The 13,636-nt window shown below is 47.5% G+C and overlaps 1 protein-coding gene and 1 long non-coding RNA gene across 3 annotated transcripts; one reads left to right on the plus strand and one right to left on the minus strand.

Moving 5' to 3' along the window:
- Positions 1-752: 752 nt before the first annotated feature.
- On the minus strand, positions 753-3,805 carry RAMP2 (receptor activity modifying protein 2). Of its 2 annotated transcripts, none has more exons than XM_053892750.1 (4): positions 3,513-3,805; positions 3,009-3,164; positions 2,438-2,546; positions 753-2,310 (listed from the first exon to the last, which is right to left on the minus strand). In XM_053892750.1, the coding sequence occupies exons 1-4, from the start codon at positions 3,610-3,612 to the stop codon at positions 2,055-2,057; spliced, it is 621 nt and encodes a 206-aa protein (XP_053748725.1). In that variant the 5' UTR covers positions 3,613-3,805; the 3' UTR covers positions 753-2,054. The 2 variants fall into 2 exon arrangements, with proteins under 2 accessions (XP_053748725.1, XP_053748726.1); XM_053892751.1 differs by having other exon boundaries at positions 3,009-3,074; positions 3,513-3,772.
- Positions 2,545-9,006, plus strand: LOC109258583 (uncharacterized). The gene is made up of 2 exons (XR_008418703.1): positions 2,545-2,787; positions 7,866-9,006. It is a non-coding gene; the product is annotated as an uncharacterized LOC109258583 (long non-coding RNA).
- Positions 9,007-13,636: the final 4,630 nt, after the last annotated feature.

Raw genomic sequence — 13,636 nt, forward strand, 5'->3', positions numbered from 1 at the left:
TCTACTTTTTATTTTCTATTTCCCATTCATCGCTCCTTTGACCCATGTCCTCTTTTTCTCAAGCCTGGATTATCACAATATTTTCCTAATTCACCTGTTTTCCTATTCTCTTCCCTAGGGGAAATGCACTCCATCCTAAGGCCTAGTCATGTACAAACTCTGCAATCACCCTCCTGTGATCACACCTCAGCTAGGTGTGACCCCTCCTTTTTTTGCACTTAGATAACATTTGGTTTGTATCCCTTTCGTGACTCTAATCACACACTCCATTGCTTTTGTTGATTGGTACACATGTCAGCTCCCGTACTAGATGGAAAGTCATTGAGAGCAGAAACCAAGTCCTAACTTATCTTTCCAACACAATATACCATACACAGTATTTTATACCAGTATGCCCTTGATGTACATTAGTAAAACACATGAAGGCAAATATGGGCCAAAAGGAGGATAGATATATCCCTGGGGAAGACCAATGCATTCATGGGAACAGAGCAGAGACTTATCTCAGGTGAAAACCCAAAATGTCCTAGGGAACAGGTATGCCCCTAGAGAGACAGATATGCCCTGAGAGAAGTCTATCTCAGAGGATGAGTAGATACATTCTAGGAAGCATACGGGTATCTATCTGTGGAATAGACAGGCATGTCCCAAGGAAATGGATATGCATGTACTCAGGGAGGCAAATATTTCAGCAAGGAGGGAAGGAAAGTCCCTGACAAGGCTCCACGTGCCACAGAAAATAAACAGGGGTCTTTATGGAGAACAAAGTTGTTCTCTAGTATTTTTTTAATGTTTATTTGTTTTGGGGAGAGAGAGACAAACAGAACACAAGCAGGGCAGGGGCAGAGAGAGGACACACACTCCAAAGCAGGCTCCAGGCTCTGTCTGAGCTGTCAGCACACAGCCTGATGTGGGGCTCGAGCCCACAAACCATGACATCATGACCTGAGCCAAAGTCAGACACTTAATTGACTGAGCCATCCAGCTGTCCTTGTTCTCTAGTATTTTTGATGATCTGGAAGAACTGAAGATGAAGGTCCTCTGGGGAAAACTGGGCCTCACTATCCAGGGAACATGTAAGAGTATTCATATACAGAAATGGTGAGTTCAGAGGCTAGGTATGTCCCTAGAAAGTGGGAAGGTGTCTTAGAGGAGTATCAGTATGGCTTAGGAAGCTGATAGAAGGGTTTGCTAAGAACTAATGGTTGCTATGGGGATGACAGATGTTTGATTCCAGGGTCCAGGCTCCTCAGCTTTGAGCTTCTTCCAGGTCATATCCATCTTCTGGCTGTTAGCTCCAGTGGACACCAGGGGGCAGTGTGCTAACAGGCTGTAGGCCACACCCCCAGGGTCCAGGACAATGTAGGATGAGGGCCAGGGACCTGGACAGGGAGTTCTGTGGTGGAGTTAGTAGAGTAAGTCCCACTGCCTTTCCCTTCAATCCTGAGCTCTTTAGGAATGAACTCTTTTTGGTCATATCAAGGTTTCCATTCCTAGGCCCTGGGAGTAAACTGAGGCATGAAAAAGAGGAAAATTCAGAGCCCCTAGGCAGTCCCCCTTCCTTCTCGCAGGAGTCACAGCAGAGATTCCACCCTTGCCCCTTCCCCCACACCTCCCCAGCTGCCATCCAAGCCGGAAGGGAGTCTCTTCCTGCAGGTTTCCTGGTGTTGGTTTTGGATAAGGACAGGAAAGGCCCAGCCCTGGGAGGAAGCAGTGTAGGGGGTGGCTTTCAAGTGGGGGGAGAGGAATAGTGAGGAGCAGACAAGTGAACAAGACAGTGCTGGTATCCAGATTTTCCAGCTCTGCTGCCCAGAGCTGTGGGAAATGGTAGAGACTCTGGGATGGGGAGGGGATAGTACCAAAAAAAAAAAAAAAAAAAAAAGTTTTATTTTGAAGATTACAAAACTTGTGCCACCACTGGGCTTCCATTTCCAGCAATTCAAGGGTCTGTGGTGGGGGTGAGAGTGAGAGAAGGAGGCAGGGAGGGGAAGAGAGAGACCCGGTGGTGGCAGGGGAAAGGAGTAAGATGACTGCTAATAGCTCAAACCACCACCCTAGGCCTGGGCCTCGCTGTCTTTACTCCTCCACACCACAAGGGTGACAAGGAAGGGGATGAGGCAGATGGGGGCTATGATCATAGCCAGGAGCACATCCTCTGGAGGGTCTGATAAGGTGGGCTGCATCAAGGAGCAGTTGGCAAAGTGGATCTGGTGAGTCTCAAAGATGATCTCTTCTGCCAAGGGATTGGGGAAACCCAGGCCAAATGCTTCTGCAAAATGCTCCAAGCAATATTGCAGGTCGCTATAGGGCCTGGAAGCAAGGGAAGACTAGAGTGAATATGGGGTTGGGCCCAGAGAGAGGAATACCCCACACTCAAGGCCCACACACAAGGAGCAGGCCCCACCCCTGGTCCAAGCTGCCCTAGCACTGCCCCTACCTGCTAATCATGGTCCAGTCGCACCAGTCCTTGGGGATAGAGTCCATCTGCTCCTTATAAGATTGCCAGCAAAACCGGGCATTCACCTTATAGTCCTCCATCTTGTTCTCTGTGGGCACAGATGCTGCACATTGACCAACCCCCTGGCCCTCCCTCCAAGCCCTCAGGTCCAGGTACTTCCACTGTTCCTGTCTTCAGACATGGCAGCCACCAGGAACAGCCTCAGAAAGTTTCCCAAGGAGAGAGTCTCAGCTCAGAAAAATGTTAATGCCTTCCATGTGCTCAGCACTTCCCAGCCTGACGGGAACATCCATATACGTTTTTTTCTGGGGTCTTCTAACCCACCTGAGGTGAGCCAGCTCAGAGCTGGGGGGGGGCGGGGGGGGGGCGGGGAGGGTGGGTTGTGGGCTGAGAGGGAGAAAGACCACAAGGAACCCCAGGAGAGAACGGAAGGGAGTTTAGTGCGATTTCATTTGGGGTTGGGGCCTGCCTTGTGGGAAAGGGACCCTCCCCACTGACCTAGCTCTCCTTGTTGCCCTCGGCCACCTTCCCAGAGTCGCGCGGTACACACCTTCTGACTTCAAGCTGCCTTCAGTGGGAAGAAGCTGAGCCAGGGACTCCTGGGGCTTCAGGACAGCTGTGAGCAGAAATGGGGGAGGGAAGGAGGATGGCGGGGATCTAGGCGGTGGAGCCTGGAGGAGGGGTCTGAGACCCTTGGAAGTCAGAGCTACTCGCAGAAGAGAAAGAAGAATAATCCAGGCTCCCAAGGGGTGCTTCAGTGACTGGAAGAGAGGGCTGATACCAGCTCCCTCCCACTCACATCCAGACCCCAAACCCTCTTCCTCCAGGCCAGCCCAGATCTCCCAAGACCTCTCCGCCGGGCCCCCGGCACCCCACGTTCCTCCAAGTGGGAAGCAGTTCGCGCTGCGCCTTCACCGAGGTGGAGCCGGGGACTGTCGGAGGACAGCGCTGTTCCGCCCTCACCCCGGGGCCCGTTTCGGCCTCGGCGGTCCAGCCCCCCCTCCCCTCCGGGCCTCCCGCGCCTCCCGCCCGAGCCCCGGGGCGCAGCGCTCACCGCCCAGCAGGAGGAGGAGGCGGAGCGCTGCCGGTCGCCCCGCGAGGGTCGTAGAGAACCGCGGGCCGCCGGCGGCGCGCTCTGCCCGGAGCGAGGCCATCGCGCGGCTAGCAGGCGAGGAGGGGCGGTGGCGCTGAGCCGGGCCCGGGCGGGGGCGCCTATATCCCCGGCCCAAGCCCCAGGAAGCCGCGCCGCTTCCTCGCAGGGGCTGGGACGGCTGCGGCCACGTGGGGGGCGGGGGCGACGCCCGGGGCCCGCGGGCCGGAGGGGGAGTCGATGCCCCACCCCGCCCCGGCGCCCGCCGCTCCCTCCGGCGGGTCGGCGTTGGCCCACTCTTTCTTCTAGCTCACCCTGCGGGGCTGGACAGCTCCCCTCGTAACCCCAGAACCGGGACGCATTTCCTGGGCTGAGCCGCGTGGCGCCCAAGGACTCTCCCGGGTCTCTGAGCATCCGCTCCCGGGACCCTAGTCGTCCCATTCTCTTTCGATGCGGGGGCTGAGGAAGGGGGTTAGCGTGTTGCTATCGCGGACCTGCAGAAGAAAGGGGCTGGGAGTTCGGAGGGCCTCTCCACGCCGCAGTATCTAAGGAAGGAGGTTGGGGCTGTCTTGCGACGTGGGGGAAGGGGCTCCTGGAGCTGGGCTCAGAGTTCCCCTTCCCCGGGAACACCCACTGATGTCAACTCACCCGCCAAAACTGGGGAGGAGGAGATGAGGGAGCCAGCCCTCCAGAGTCAGGAGAAGGCCTGGGGACCCGGGCAGAGGGGAAACCAAAATCCAAATACCCTCCCTTCAGAGGCACCTCCTGGGGCCTCGATCCACACATCTGATTGGGGGGAAGGGCAAAAGTAAGATTATTTCATTCCTAGGAAAAAGGTGCCATAAACCGGATGGGGGGGGGGGCAAAAGTAAAAGATTACTCCATTCCTAGGAAGAAAGTGGCCACTACTCTTCAAGACCAAGGTTGTGAAAAGGGAAGGGTTTATTTAGAACCTACTATGGGTGACTTCATTCGCAAAGTGGGTACCTTATTGTCCCTGTTTTACAGGGAAAAAAGCGAAAGCTCAGGGAAAAGAGCCCAGAACTTGAGTTCAGAAGCTCTGACTGGTATTTCTGTCTTCCCACTCCCTAGCCAGATAACCCAGAATGATCTCGGTTACCTTGATGATCTCCGCTTACTCTCCTGTAAAATAAGGACATACATCATCCTCCTGGATAAACTGTACTGAGGACAATGTATGTGAAAGGGCATTGGACTCACTCAGTGGACGTTTCCTTTCCTTCTTTCCTAAGGACTTGCCTAAGGTTACACTGCTACGAAGCAGCCAGGCTGGGCCTGGGGCCCCAGGGGCCCTGACTTCTGCCATACCACAGCTGTCTCTGTGTCCTGAGCCAGAGCTTCATTAGCCTGAAGTAGCCGAGCAGCCCAGGAGCTGGTTTGGCCCTGGCGTTCAACTCCAGACACAGCTGTCAGCACTGAACTTTCCTAAATTACTCCCAGACACTGACCCCTGGACTCAGCTGCTGCTCTTGTCCCAGTTTACTGATTTCTGCCCACCATAAATTATCTTTCATGATCTCTCTTCAAATCTTCATCTCAGGGTCTTAGGCTCTTGAATTATGGCCACTAAAAGCCTGTTGTCCTCCTCCATCACTAGGGTCAAGAGGTTGCCTTGATAAGGCATCCCAAAGAAGAAAGGAGGTGGCCCAGTTGGCAGGAACCCCAAAGCCCTCCTGGTGATTGTCATCTTCTGCAATGTGCAGGAAAGAGCCAGACAGCCTCAGAGCCACATCAGGCCAGGGACCGAATCCATTCGTTTCCTCCCACCCATGACTGCCCTTTTCAAGAAGGAAACATGGTCAAGAGGGAGATTTCTGGGTGATAAGATGGGAAGGGAAAGCATGGAGGGACAGAAAACAAAACAAACCATTTCCACTGGGCTGGGGCCAGAAACACCTGAGCCCACTGTGAATTAGGAATGGGGTTGGGGGTCAAGATTAAAGTTGACGAAAATAAATGCTGGGTTTTAAATAGGGCAGTATAGTATCGTTTGATAAAAACAAACAAACAAACAAACAAACAAACAAACACAAACGAACATTGGTTGGGATTCCAAAGGCAAGTTCTGCTTCTGTGTTGCTGTCTAATCTTGGGCAGGTCATTTCATATCTCTAGAGGTCAACATTTTCATATATAAAATGACCTTAGAATCAAAAGGGAAAATATAGGTGACTCAGTAGAAAATGTTATCTTTAGCCTGGAGCTGGGGTTCAGTTTGCAGCATGACATGGAGACCTCCAAAGGGAAGTTTGATGTAGTCATTCCTGAACTTGGGAGTCTAACCTTCCCATTGGAGAATCTGGGAATTTTCCTTCCTCCTGATTTTCCTCTTTCTACTTTTCCTTACCAGTTGGACATTTGGCTGTTTCATTGACTCCTGAGGGCATCCTGGTAACTGGGGGGTCTGGTATTGGGGTACTCTGGGGCTGAAAGAGGACCAGAGACTTCACTTTGCCATAGAAGACAGTCCCATGTTTTGCAAGGAGGGGACAGAGAAGGGCTTCATTAAGGACAGAAGCTGGTTCTTTTATGCAAATCCTGTATTCCACCCATGGACGCCCTCTTCCCTTCCCTTTTAAACCCTACTGCTGCCTTAAAAACATACTTTATGCTATAAAAATATACTTAATTTTTTTTAATGTTTATTTGTTTCAAGAGAGACAGAGAGAGAGACAGACAGAGTGTGAGCAGGGAAGGGGTAGACAGAAAGGAAGACACAGAATCTGAAGCAGGCTCCAGGCTCTGAGCTGTTAGTACCTGAGCCAAAATCTTACACTTAACTAAGTCACCCTGGCACCCCAAAAATATACTTTCTAATTGCAGGTAATACACAAGTATATACTCATTGCAAAATATTTAAACACAGAAAACTTTATACCTTTATTCCTTTCTCACTTCCCTATATATTTTGGACTTAAAAAAACATAAATGGGATAAAATATCTCTGTTGTTTGATGACTTTTTTTTTTTTACTTTAATAACATGTTTTGGGCTTCTTTTCACAATAGCACATACAGATGTGCCTCTTTTCTTTTAACTGTAGTATAATATTATCTGTAGTCTTTTTGTCTCATATCCAGTGGAGTCTGGTCTTTGTTTCCTACACAGTTCCTTAGTCCTCTGTCCATATTCCACATCCACTCCTACTGCTTAGGAAGAGAGGGATCTAGTTCTGGTCCAGCTGGACATTAACCTGAGATTTATGGCCCCAACCTAGATTGACTTTTCCTTGATAGGGATCCTACTGCCAGGTAAATTCCCCTTCTTGTTACAGGGGAAGGGACATCCTGCCTGAAACAAGAAGAGAGGTGAGTTGATCCTTAAAAGAAGTGCGATTTTTAATCTTCACCCTTCCCCCTACACCCAAATCCAGAACAACATAGTGTGGAATAAAAAGCACTGGGGGCCTCCTACACAATGAAATTGCATGCAGAGCATCCCGGAATCAGCATCTCTACCATGTAGAGACATTCACATATGCTGGCCTCTTCTCCAGCTGTCTGCAAAATAAAGAGCAGAGCTCAGGAGAGGATGTGGGGGAGAATCAGGGTCAGGGGAGCCAGAAGTCCTGGCTGGGAGGGGCTGATCCTTCCAAGCTGGAGAGAGGAAACAGATTTCTTTAGAGGGCAGGGAGGTAGCAGAGAGAACCAGAAGAGCTGCAGCTGGGGAGCCAGCTAGCTAAGGGAGGGAAGACAAAGATGTAGGGACACAGCTCCATCTCTCCCCATCTCCTCATCTCCAGAATGATGGAACACTCAGTGTGAGTATGGCCATCCCACAGAGGGAAGAATGGTTATTGGAGAAAACTTTGGCTCTCAAGTTAGAAGAAGCAGAGAAAATGATTAGGCCATATTCCTCATCAAATGCTGGTTCTTAATGTAGCTACCATTTATTGAACAATTACTATGTGATGCATAGTGTGTTCTCTGACACATGTGCTGAGCTTTGCAAATATGTCTTAAAACCTTACCACCGTAACACTAGAATTATCTTGTTTGTGGGTAAAATGGGGAAACAGGAATGATGAGCCCAAGGCCTCAAAGGTAGTAACTGACAGTCAGGATTTAAACCTGGGACTGCTTGATGCTAAGCTTCATGTCTTAACCATTGTGATGTATCACCTCCCTCTCAATCTACATCTGAATATTGATTTCTTACTGGGTCTTGAAAATGAAGTTGAAAAGAGGAGACAAGGATAGAGAGTTTCTTCCAGGGCCAGATAGACCCCTCCAGAAATAAGAAGATGCTGCTTTACCCAACTACGTACATACAACCTCCTCCTCCCTTCCTTCCCAGATCCAGGCTGGACCATGACATCATATGGTGGAGGCTGTTTTTCTGAAAGGGAAAAAAAAAAAAAAAAAAACCAAAACCAGACCAGATTTATAAGAAGGACATTCAGACAGCATGACTGAAGAGGACCATGGCCAAGTGACCATAGCCCACGCCCAGCAGTGCTGAGAACACTGCTGGTCCCTCGGCACCTGGGGCTGACTCATGGTTGCTCTCAGGACCCACTGCCAGACGCCAGGGTTGCTTTCACTCTTCCTCCATTCCTCAGGACTGTCCTATGAAACCATCCGCAGGAACGCTTCTACCTGCTCCCAGCACCCCAAGAGTTTAGATGTTAAGTAACATGAAGATGCCCTGATGATGCCCACCAGTATCCTTGGTACTTCATACAGATTGTTTCATTTAAAACTCATGACTTAGGGCACCTGGGTGGCTCAGTTGGTTAAGTGTTCGATTCTATCTCAGCTCAGGTCTTGATCTCAGGGTTATGAGTTCAAGCCTCAAGTTGGGCTCCATGCTGGGTGTGAAGCCTAAGGATAGATAGATAGATAGATAGATAGATAGATAGATAGAGTAAATTCATAACTCTATTAAATCAGGTACCATAGCAATCCACTTTCCAGATGAGGAAACTGAAAAGTTAAGTCATTTATCCAAGCTCATGCAACTAATATTGGCAGATATCCAGGTCTTCTTAATGCTGAAGCCAGAGTACTTAACCTCTGCTCCACAATACCTGACAGAACTCGTTAGCCAGCCTGCTAGAAAGAACCAAATAGAAAGGGATGCAAAAGACAGGCCGGAAGGGTAACCAGACAGGATTCCTCATGCCACAGAGGACTTTCCTCCCTCTGTATGATCCCTCTCCTGACAATGCTTGTTTCACTTACAGACAGACAGCATCTTTTCACATCCTTTCCCCCAACACCTTAATGCATTAGATGGACAATGAAAAAAACTCATGATATTATGAAATACAACATTTTTGGGGCACCTGGGTGGCTCAGTTGGTTGAGCAACTGGCTCTTGCTATTGGCCCAGGTCACGATCTCGTGGTTCATGAGTTTGAGCCTCACATCAGGCTCTGTGCTGACAGCTGCTCTCACTGCCTTCCCCTGCTCACATTCTCTCTCTCTCTCAAAAATAAATAAACATTTAAAAAAAACAAACACACACACACAAAACATTTTCTAGATCTTAACATCTCACATATGTTGTGTTGAACACTTGTGGTATCTGTGATGTGAGCTTAATACTACAAAAGGCAATATTTTCTTCACCTGTAAAATGGGAATAGTAATAATACCTATAAGTTGTAAGATTTAAAGCACTTAGAGCAGTATATAATATTATTATTATCATATAATTATAATCAATTACAATATATAATTATAATATATAATTATATAATGCTATATAATTATATATTATAATCAATTATTATATAATTATGATATTTAATTATATATTATATATTTTATTATTATTATTATTATTATTATTATTATTTCTATTACCTTAGTGGTTAAGAGAACACATTTTGGAGTGAAGTAGACTTGAGTTTGGAGCCATCTCCATCACTTATGTAGCTGTATGTGACCCTCTGCAATTACTTAACTCCTCTGGGCGTGTTTTCTTATCTGCAAAATAGGGTTACCATTGTGTATCTCACTTACCAGTAAAGATAATGCAGGTCAAGCATTTGACCCAATGCCCGGTGCTAGTAAGCATTTGATAAATGGTAGTCACTATCATAAGGTGTAACATATATGGTTATGACAATTGTATTTCCAAGATACTCTGGGATCCTTCCAGTTCTATAATTCTGTTCTTTTCAATACACAATTTTATTTATTTATCCATCTATCTATCTATCTATCTATTTATTTATTGCTTATTTTATTTTATTAAATATTTTATGTATTTATTTAAAAATTTTAAAAAATATATTTATTTATTTTTGAGAGAGAGAGAGACAGAGTGTGAGCAGGGGAGGAACAGAGAGAGAGGGAGACACAGAATCCGAAGCAGGCTCCAGGCTCTGAGCTGTCAGCACACAGCCCAATGGGGGGTTTGAACCCACAAACCAAGAGATCATGACCTGAGCCAAAGTCAGACGTTTAACCGACTGAGCCACCCAGGCGCCCCATATTTTATTTATTTTTGAGAGAGAGAGAGAGGGAAAGAGAGAGAGGTTGGGGGGAGGGGCAGAGAGAGAGGGAAACACAGAATCTGAAGCAAGGTCCAGGCTCTGAATTGCCAGCACTGAGCCTGATGCAGGGCTCAAACTCACAAACTGTGAGATCATGACCTGAGCCAAAGTTGGATGCTTAACTGACTGAGCCACCCAGGCACCCCTCATTACACAGTACTCTTTATTTAAAAGAATAGAGACTTCAAAGCCAGATAGAATTCCAGCTCTCCTACTTACCAGCCATGTGGCCATGTCCAATGTTTTCAATCTCCCTCTCAATGCCCTTCTCTGTAAAATGGGGACAACAATACCCACCTCTCAGGCATCTTGCAAGGATTACACAAAATAACGTAGGTTCACACCCAGTCCAATATCTAATGATTACATGAATGTTAAAGGTGATTTGTTAAACACGTAAATAAATGTAATCTATGTTCCTTTATGTACAGTGTCGTGGATGTAATCTGTAGATGTATGTAATGTACTTTTCTTGCTCCAAAAGTGTCTCTGTGACCAGGTGTTCCATCCTAACTAGACTAGGGTTCAAAGGGCCATAGTATCAGCAGTGTGAGACTCTGCTGATAAGCCAGGGAAGAGAGAAGGGGAAGTTACAGAAACAAGAGGAACTCCCCTTTCCTGTCTGGCTAGGATTTTTTTTTTTTTTGTCTTCCACATAGGCTGTTCCCTACTGATATGGGGGTCTGTCGAGTGTCCAGCTTTGATTGGTATCTCCAGTACAGAGGGAGTAAGGAGCCCCTTGCCTTTCAGGAACGGTTTTCCTCTGAACTTGCAGAGTCCCAAACACATTTCTCTTTCTGGCACCACTGGTGAGAACAGAAAGTCATGGAGAGAATCCAGAATCATGATGTCAGAGCTAGAAGATCTCAGAGAAAAGAGGAAGTAGAGTAGCCGGGGTTCAGAGCATGGGTTTGGGGGTCAGAATGACTGGACCCAAATCCTGGCCACACCAGCTGGGTGACCTTGGGGGCAAGTTCCAGAATCTCTTTAAGCCTTAGTTTTCTCAGCTATAAAATGAGGATAAGAATATTACTGGCTTCATATGAAATGAGATGACCAATTGTAAAGCACTCAGCACAATGCCGGGCACATACTGAATGGACAGTATTTGAAGACTGTCATGTTTTCTCTAGTTCTGCAGTTTTACAGTTGAGGACCCTGATGGCCAGAAAGGAAGCATAGCTCATTAGCTGTCCATCCGATCAGGGCTACTTCCCAGGCAAGGCTGTGCCAAAGGCGTGTCCCGTGAGATCAAGGCCCTGCACTAACTGTGCCAAGGGAGCAAGAACGGGCAGCACCACCCTAGCTGTGGGGTTGGAGCCTTCAGAGTATGTGCAAAGTGAGGCATGAATCCCACCCAAGTAAACCCCAAAAGAGAAAGTCCCTTCCTGCTGGAATTATTTATTTTGTAATTAACAAAGGCTAAGGAGGCCGTTTCTGAATTTTGGCTTGGAGGTTCAGAGTTTAAACTTATAACAAACAGCCACGAACAAGGGTTTATTGTGGGCCTGTTCTTACTTGCTGAATTGAATGCATTATTATGATCCCTATGCAACTAGGGGTCAGGAGCTAAGTACCTGGGGCGGATAGCTGGGTTTTTTGAGATCAGAGGACAAAATGTCCAGGAGTGGAGAGGCTTCAAAAATTGAGCCATGTTTTCAGGCTCAGTAACGTCCAGACCTCAACTTGCTTTAGAGCTGCCTTTGCCTGTAAGTGTTCAGGGAGGGGTCTGGCACTTCAGCTGGCCCCACCAACGCCTGGGCAGCAGCCCCAGTTTCTGGTGACCTTCATGCAGGCTTTTAGGTTGTGCTTTGCTTTGTTTTGTTGTTTGTTTCTCCACAGCAGGGTGGCCTTCCCCTGCTTCTGGGTGGGAACTGGGGAAGGGGAAGGGAGGATAGTTTGCTCCCTGCTCCCATCTCCACAGCTGTGTTTATGCTTCCCTGTCAGGGACTGTCTGGGGCCCAACCTTTCCTCGGTCCCCTGTGTCCCCTTGGAGAAAGGCTATTTGATCTCCCTGTGGGCTTCACGAGGGAGGGGCATTATGAGCCCAGGGGTCACCATCCAAAGGGGGCTGGAAGGAGGAAGGGAGAGAGGTTGGAAAGGAGGAGAGAATAGTGCAGAAAGCTCTGTTTGAATTCTGGGAAGCATCATCTTCTTCCCTTTCTACCAGTGGCCTGAAGACCAGCAGGGGACAAAAGTACACTTAGAACGTGACAGCCCCAAAAGGAACAGAACACGTGACATGTCATTTCTAATCACTGGATAGAACAAAATCTTGCTTTGTGATGGGGACATGAGCGCACAGAGCAGAACAATCTTCCCCAGGGCTTCACTGGGGCTCATGGTCAGATACAGCATGTTAAAGCCAATAAGATCATGTCAAAATACACGCAAATTAAAAAGGATTTAAGAAAATGGTCAAGTAAATAATGCTCTTCTTCTCCAGGGAGCAAGCTGAGCTGGTATTAATCAGTATACTAGTATTGCTGGACTCTTGGCCAAGCCTGGGAGAATGGCTGCCAAGGCAAATCAGGCATCAGGTTTCAGAAATTAAACACATAATTTTATTTTTCCACAATAAGAAACTTTCAGAAAAAGAATCAGCCCTATTAGACTACTCAGCACACTTTGTCCAGTTCCGTTCGGCCCCAGAGGCCTTGGATTTAAGAGCAAGATGAGCAACTGGAAGCCAGGAGTGACATAGTTATTCCTTTCTCCTATTAACTGCCTGGGGGTGGGGCTGGGAGGAGTGGGACAGAGGTGATGGCACTGTTTTGCAAAGGTCCAGTTGCCAACAACTTGCCAACAGTTTTTCTATGAATTTATAGGACAAAGACCTGAAGGGTTGGAAGAGTTGGCCAAACAAGCATTGGCCGATAGTGTGTCATGGACCATGGTCAGCTAAGGAAGACCCTGGTCTCAGGAAAAAAACCCTCTCCCATCACAATGAGGAGGAACCAATTGACAAATTTCCCCCAAGAACTGATCACTTACTAAAGCCTGATTTAGTCCTGTGTCAAGTATCATGGTGGATATGAAAGTCCTGTGTCAAGTATCATGTAGCATAATGGTAACAGGATGAAGTGATGCTGGGAACGCAGCAGGGGGAGATCCAGGAGGGTTGGGAGGCTTAGCTAGGAGGTGGAGCTTGAACTGGGTTGCATGACTCTGATCTACAACTTTGACGCAAACCTCCTCACCATCCTGCTCCAAAATCTTTCTGTAACCATATTTTCTTTGCAATCACAAAATTTCTTATGTCTCTCCTCTTGTCACTTGGCTTACTCTCCTAGAGCAACGCTGTCCACTCCCATGGTATTGGTTACCAGCAGTGAGCTGATGGTTCCCAAATCTCCCCAGTCTCAGTCCTGACAATCATCTGAACATCTCTCCTTAGATAATTAGAATTTTCTTTCTTTCTTTCTTTCTTTCTTTCTTTCTTTCTTTCTTTCTTTCTTTCTTTCTTTCTTTTTCTTTCTTTCTTTCTTTCTTTCTTTCTTTCTTTCTTTCTTTCTTTCTTTCTTTCTTTCACCTGCTGCCTACCTCTCCCTCTTTTAACTAC

Source organism: Panthera pardus, unplaced genomic scaffold (assembly GCF_024362965.1).
Source record: "Panthera pardus isolate Hobbes unplaced genomic scaffold, ASM2436296v1 HiC_scaffold_3, whole genome shotgun sequence".
Classification (NCBI taxonomy): Eukaryota; Metazoa; Chordata; class Mammalia; order Carnivora; family Felidae; genus Panthera; species Panthera pardus.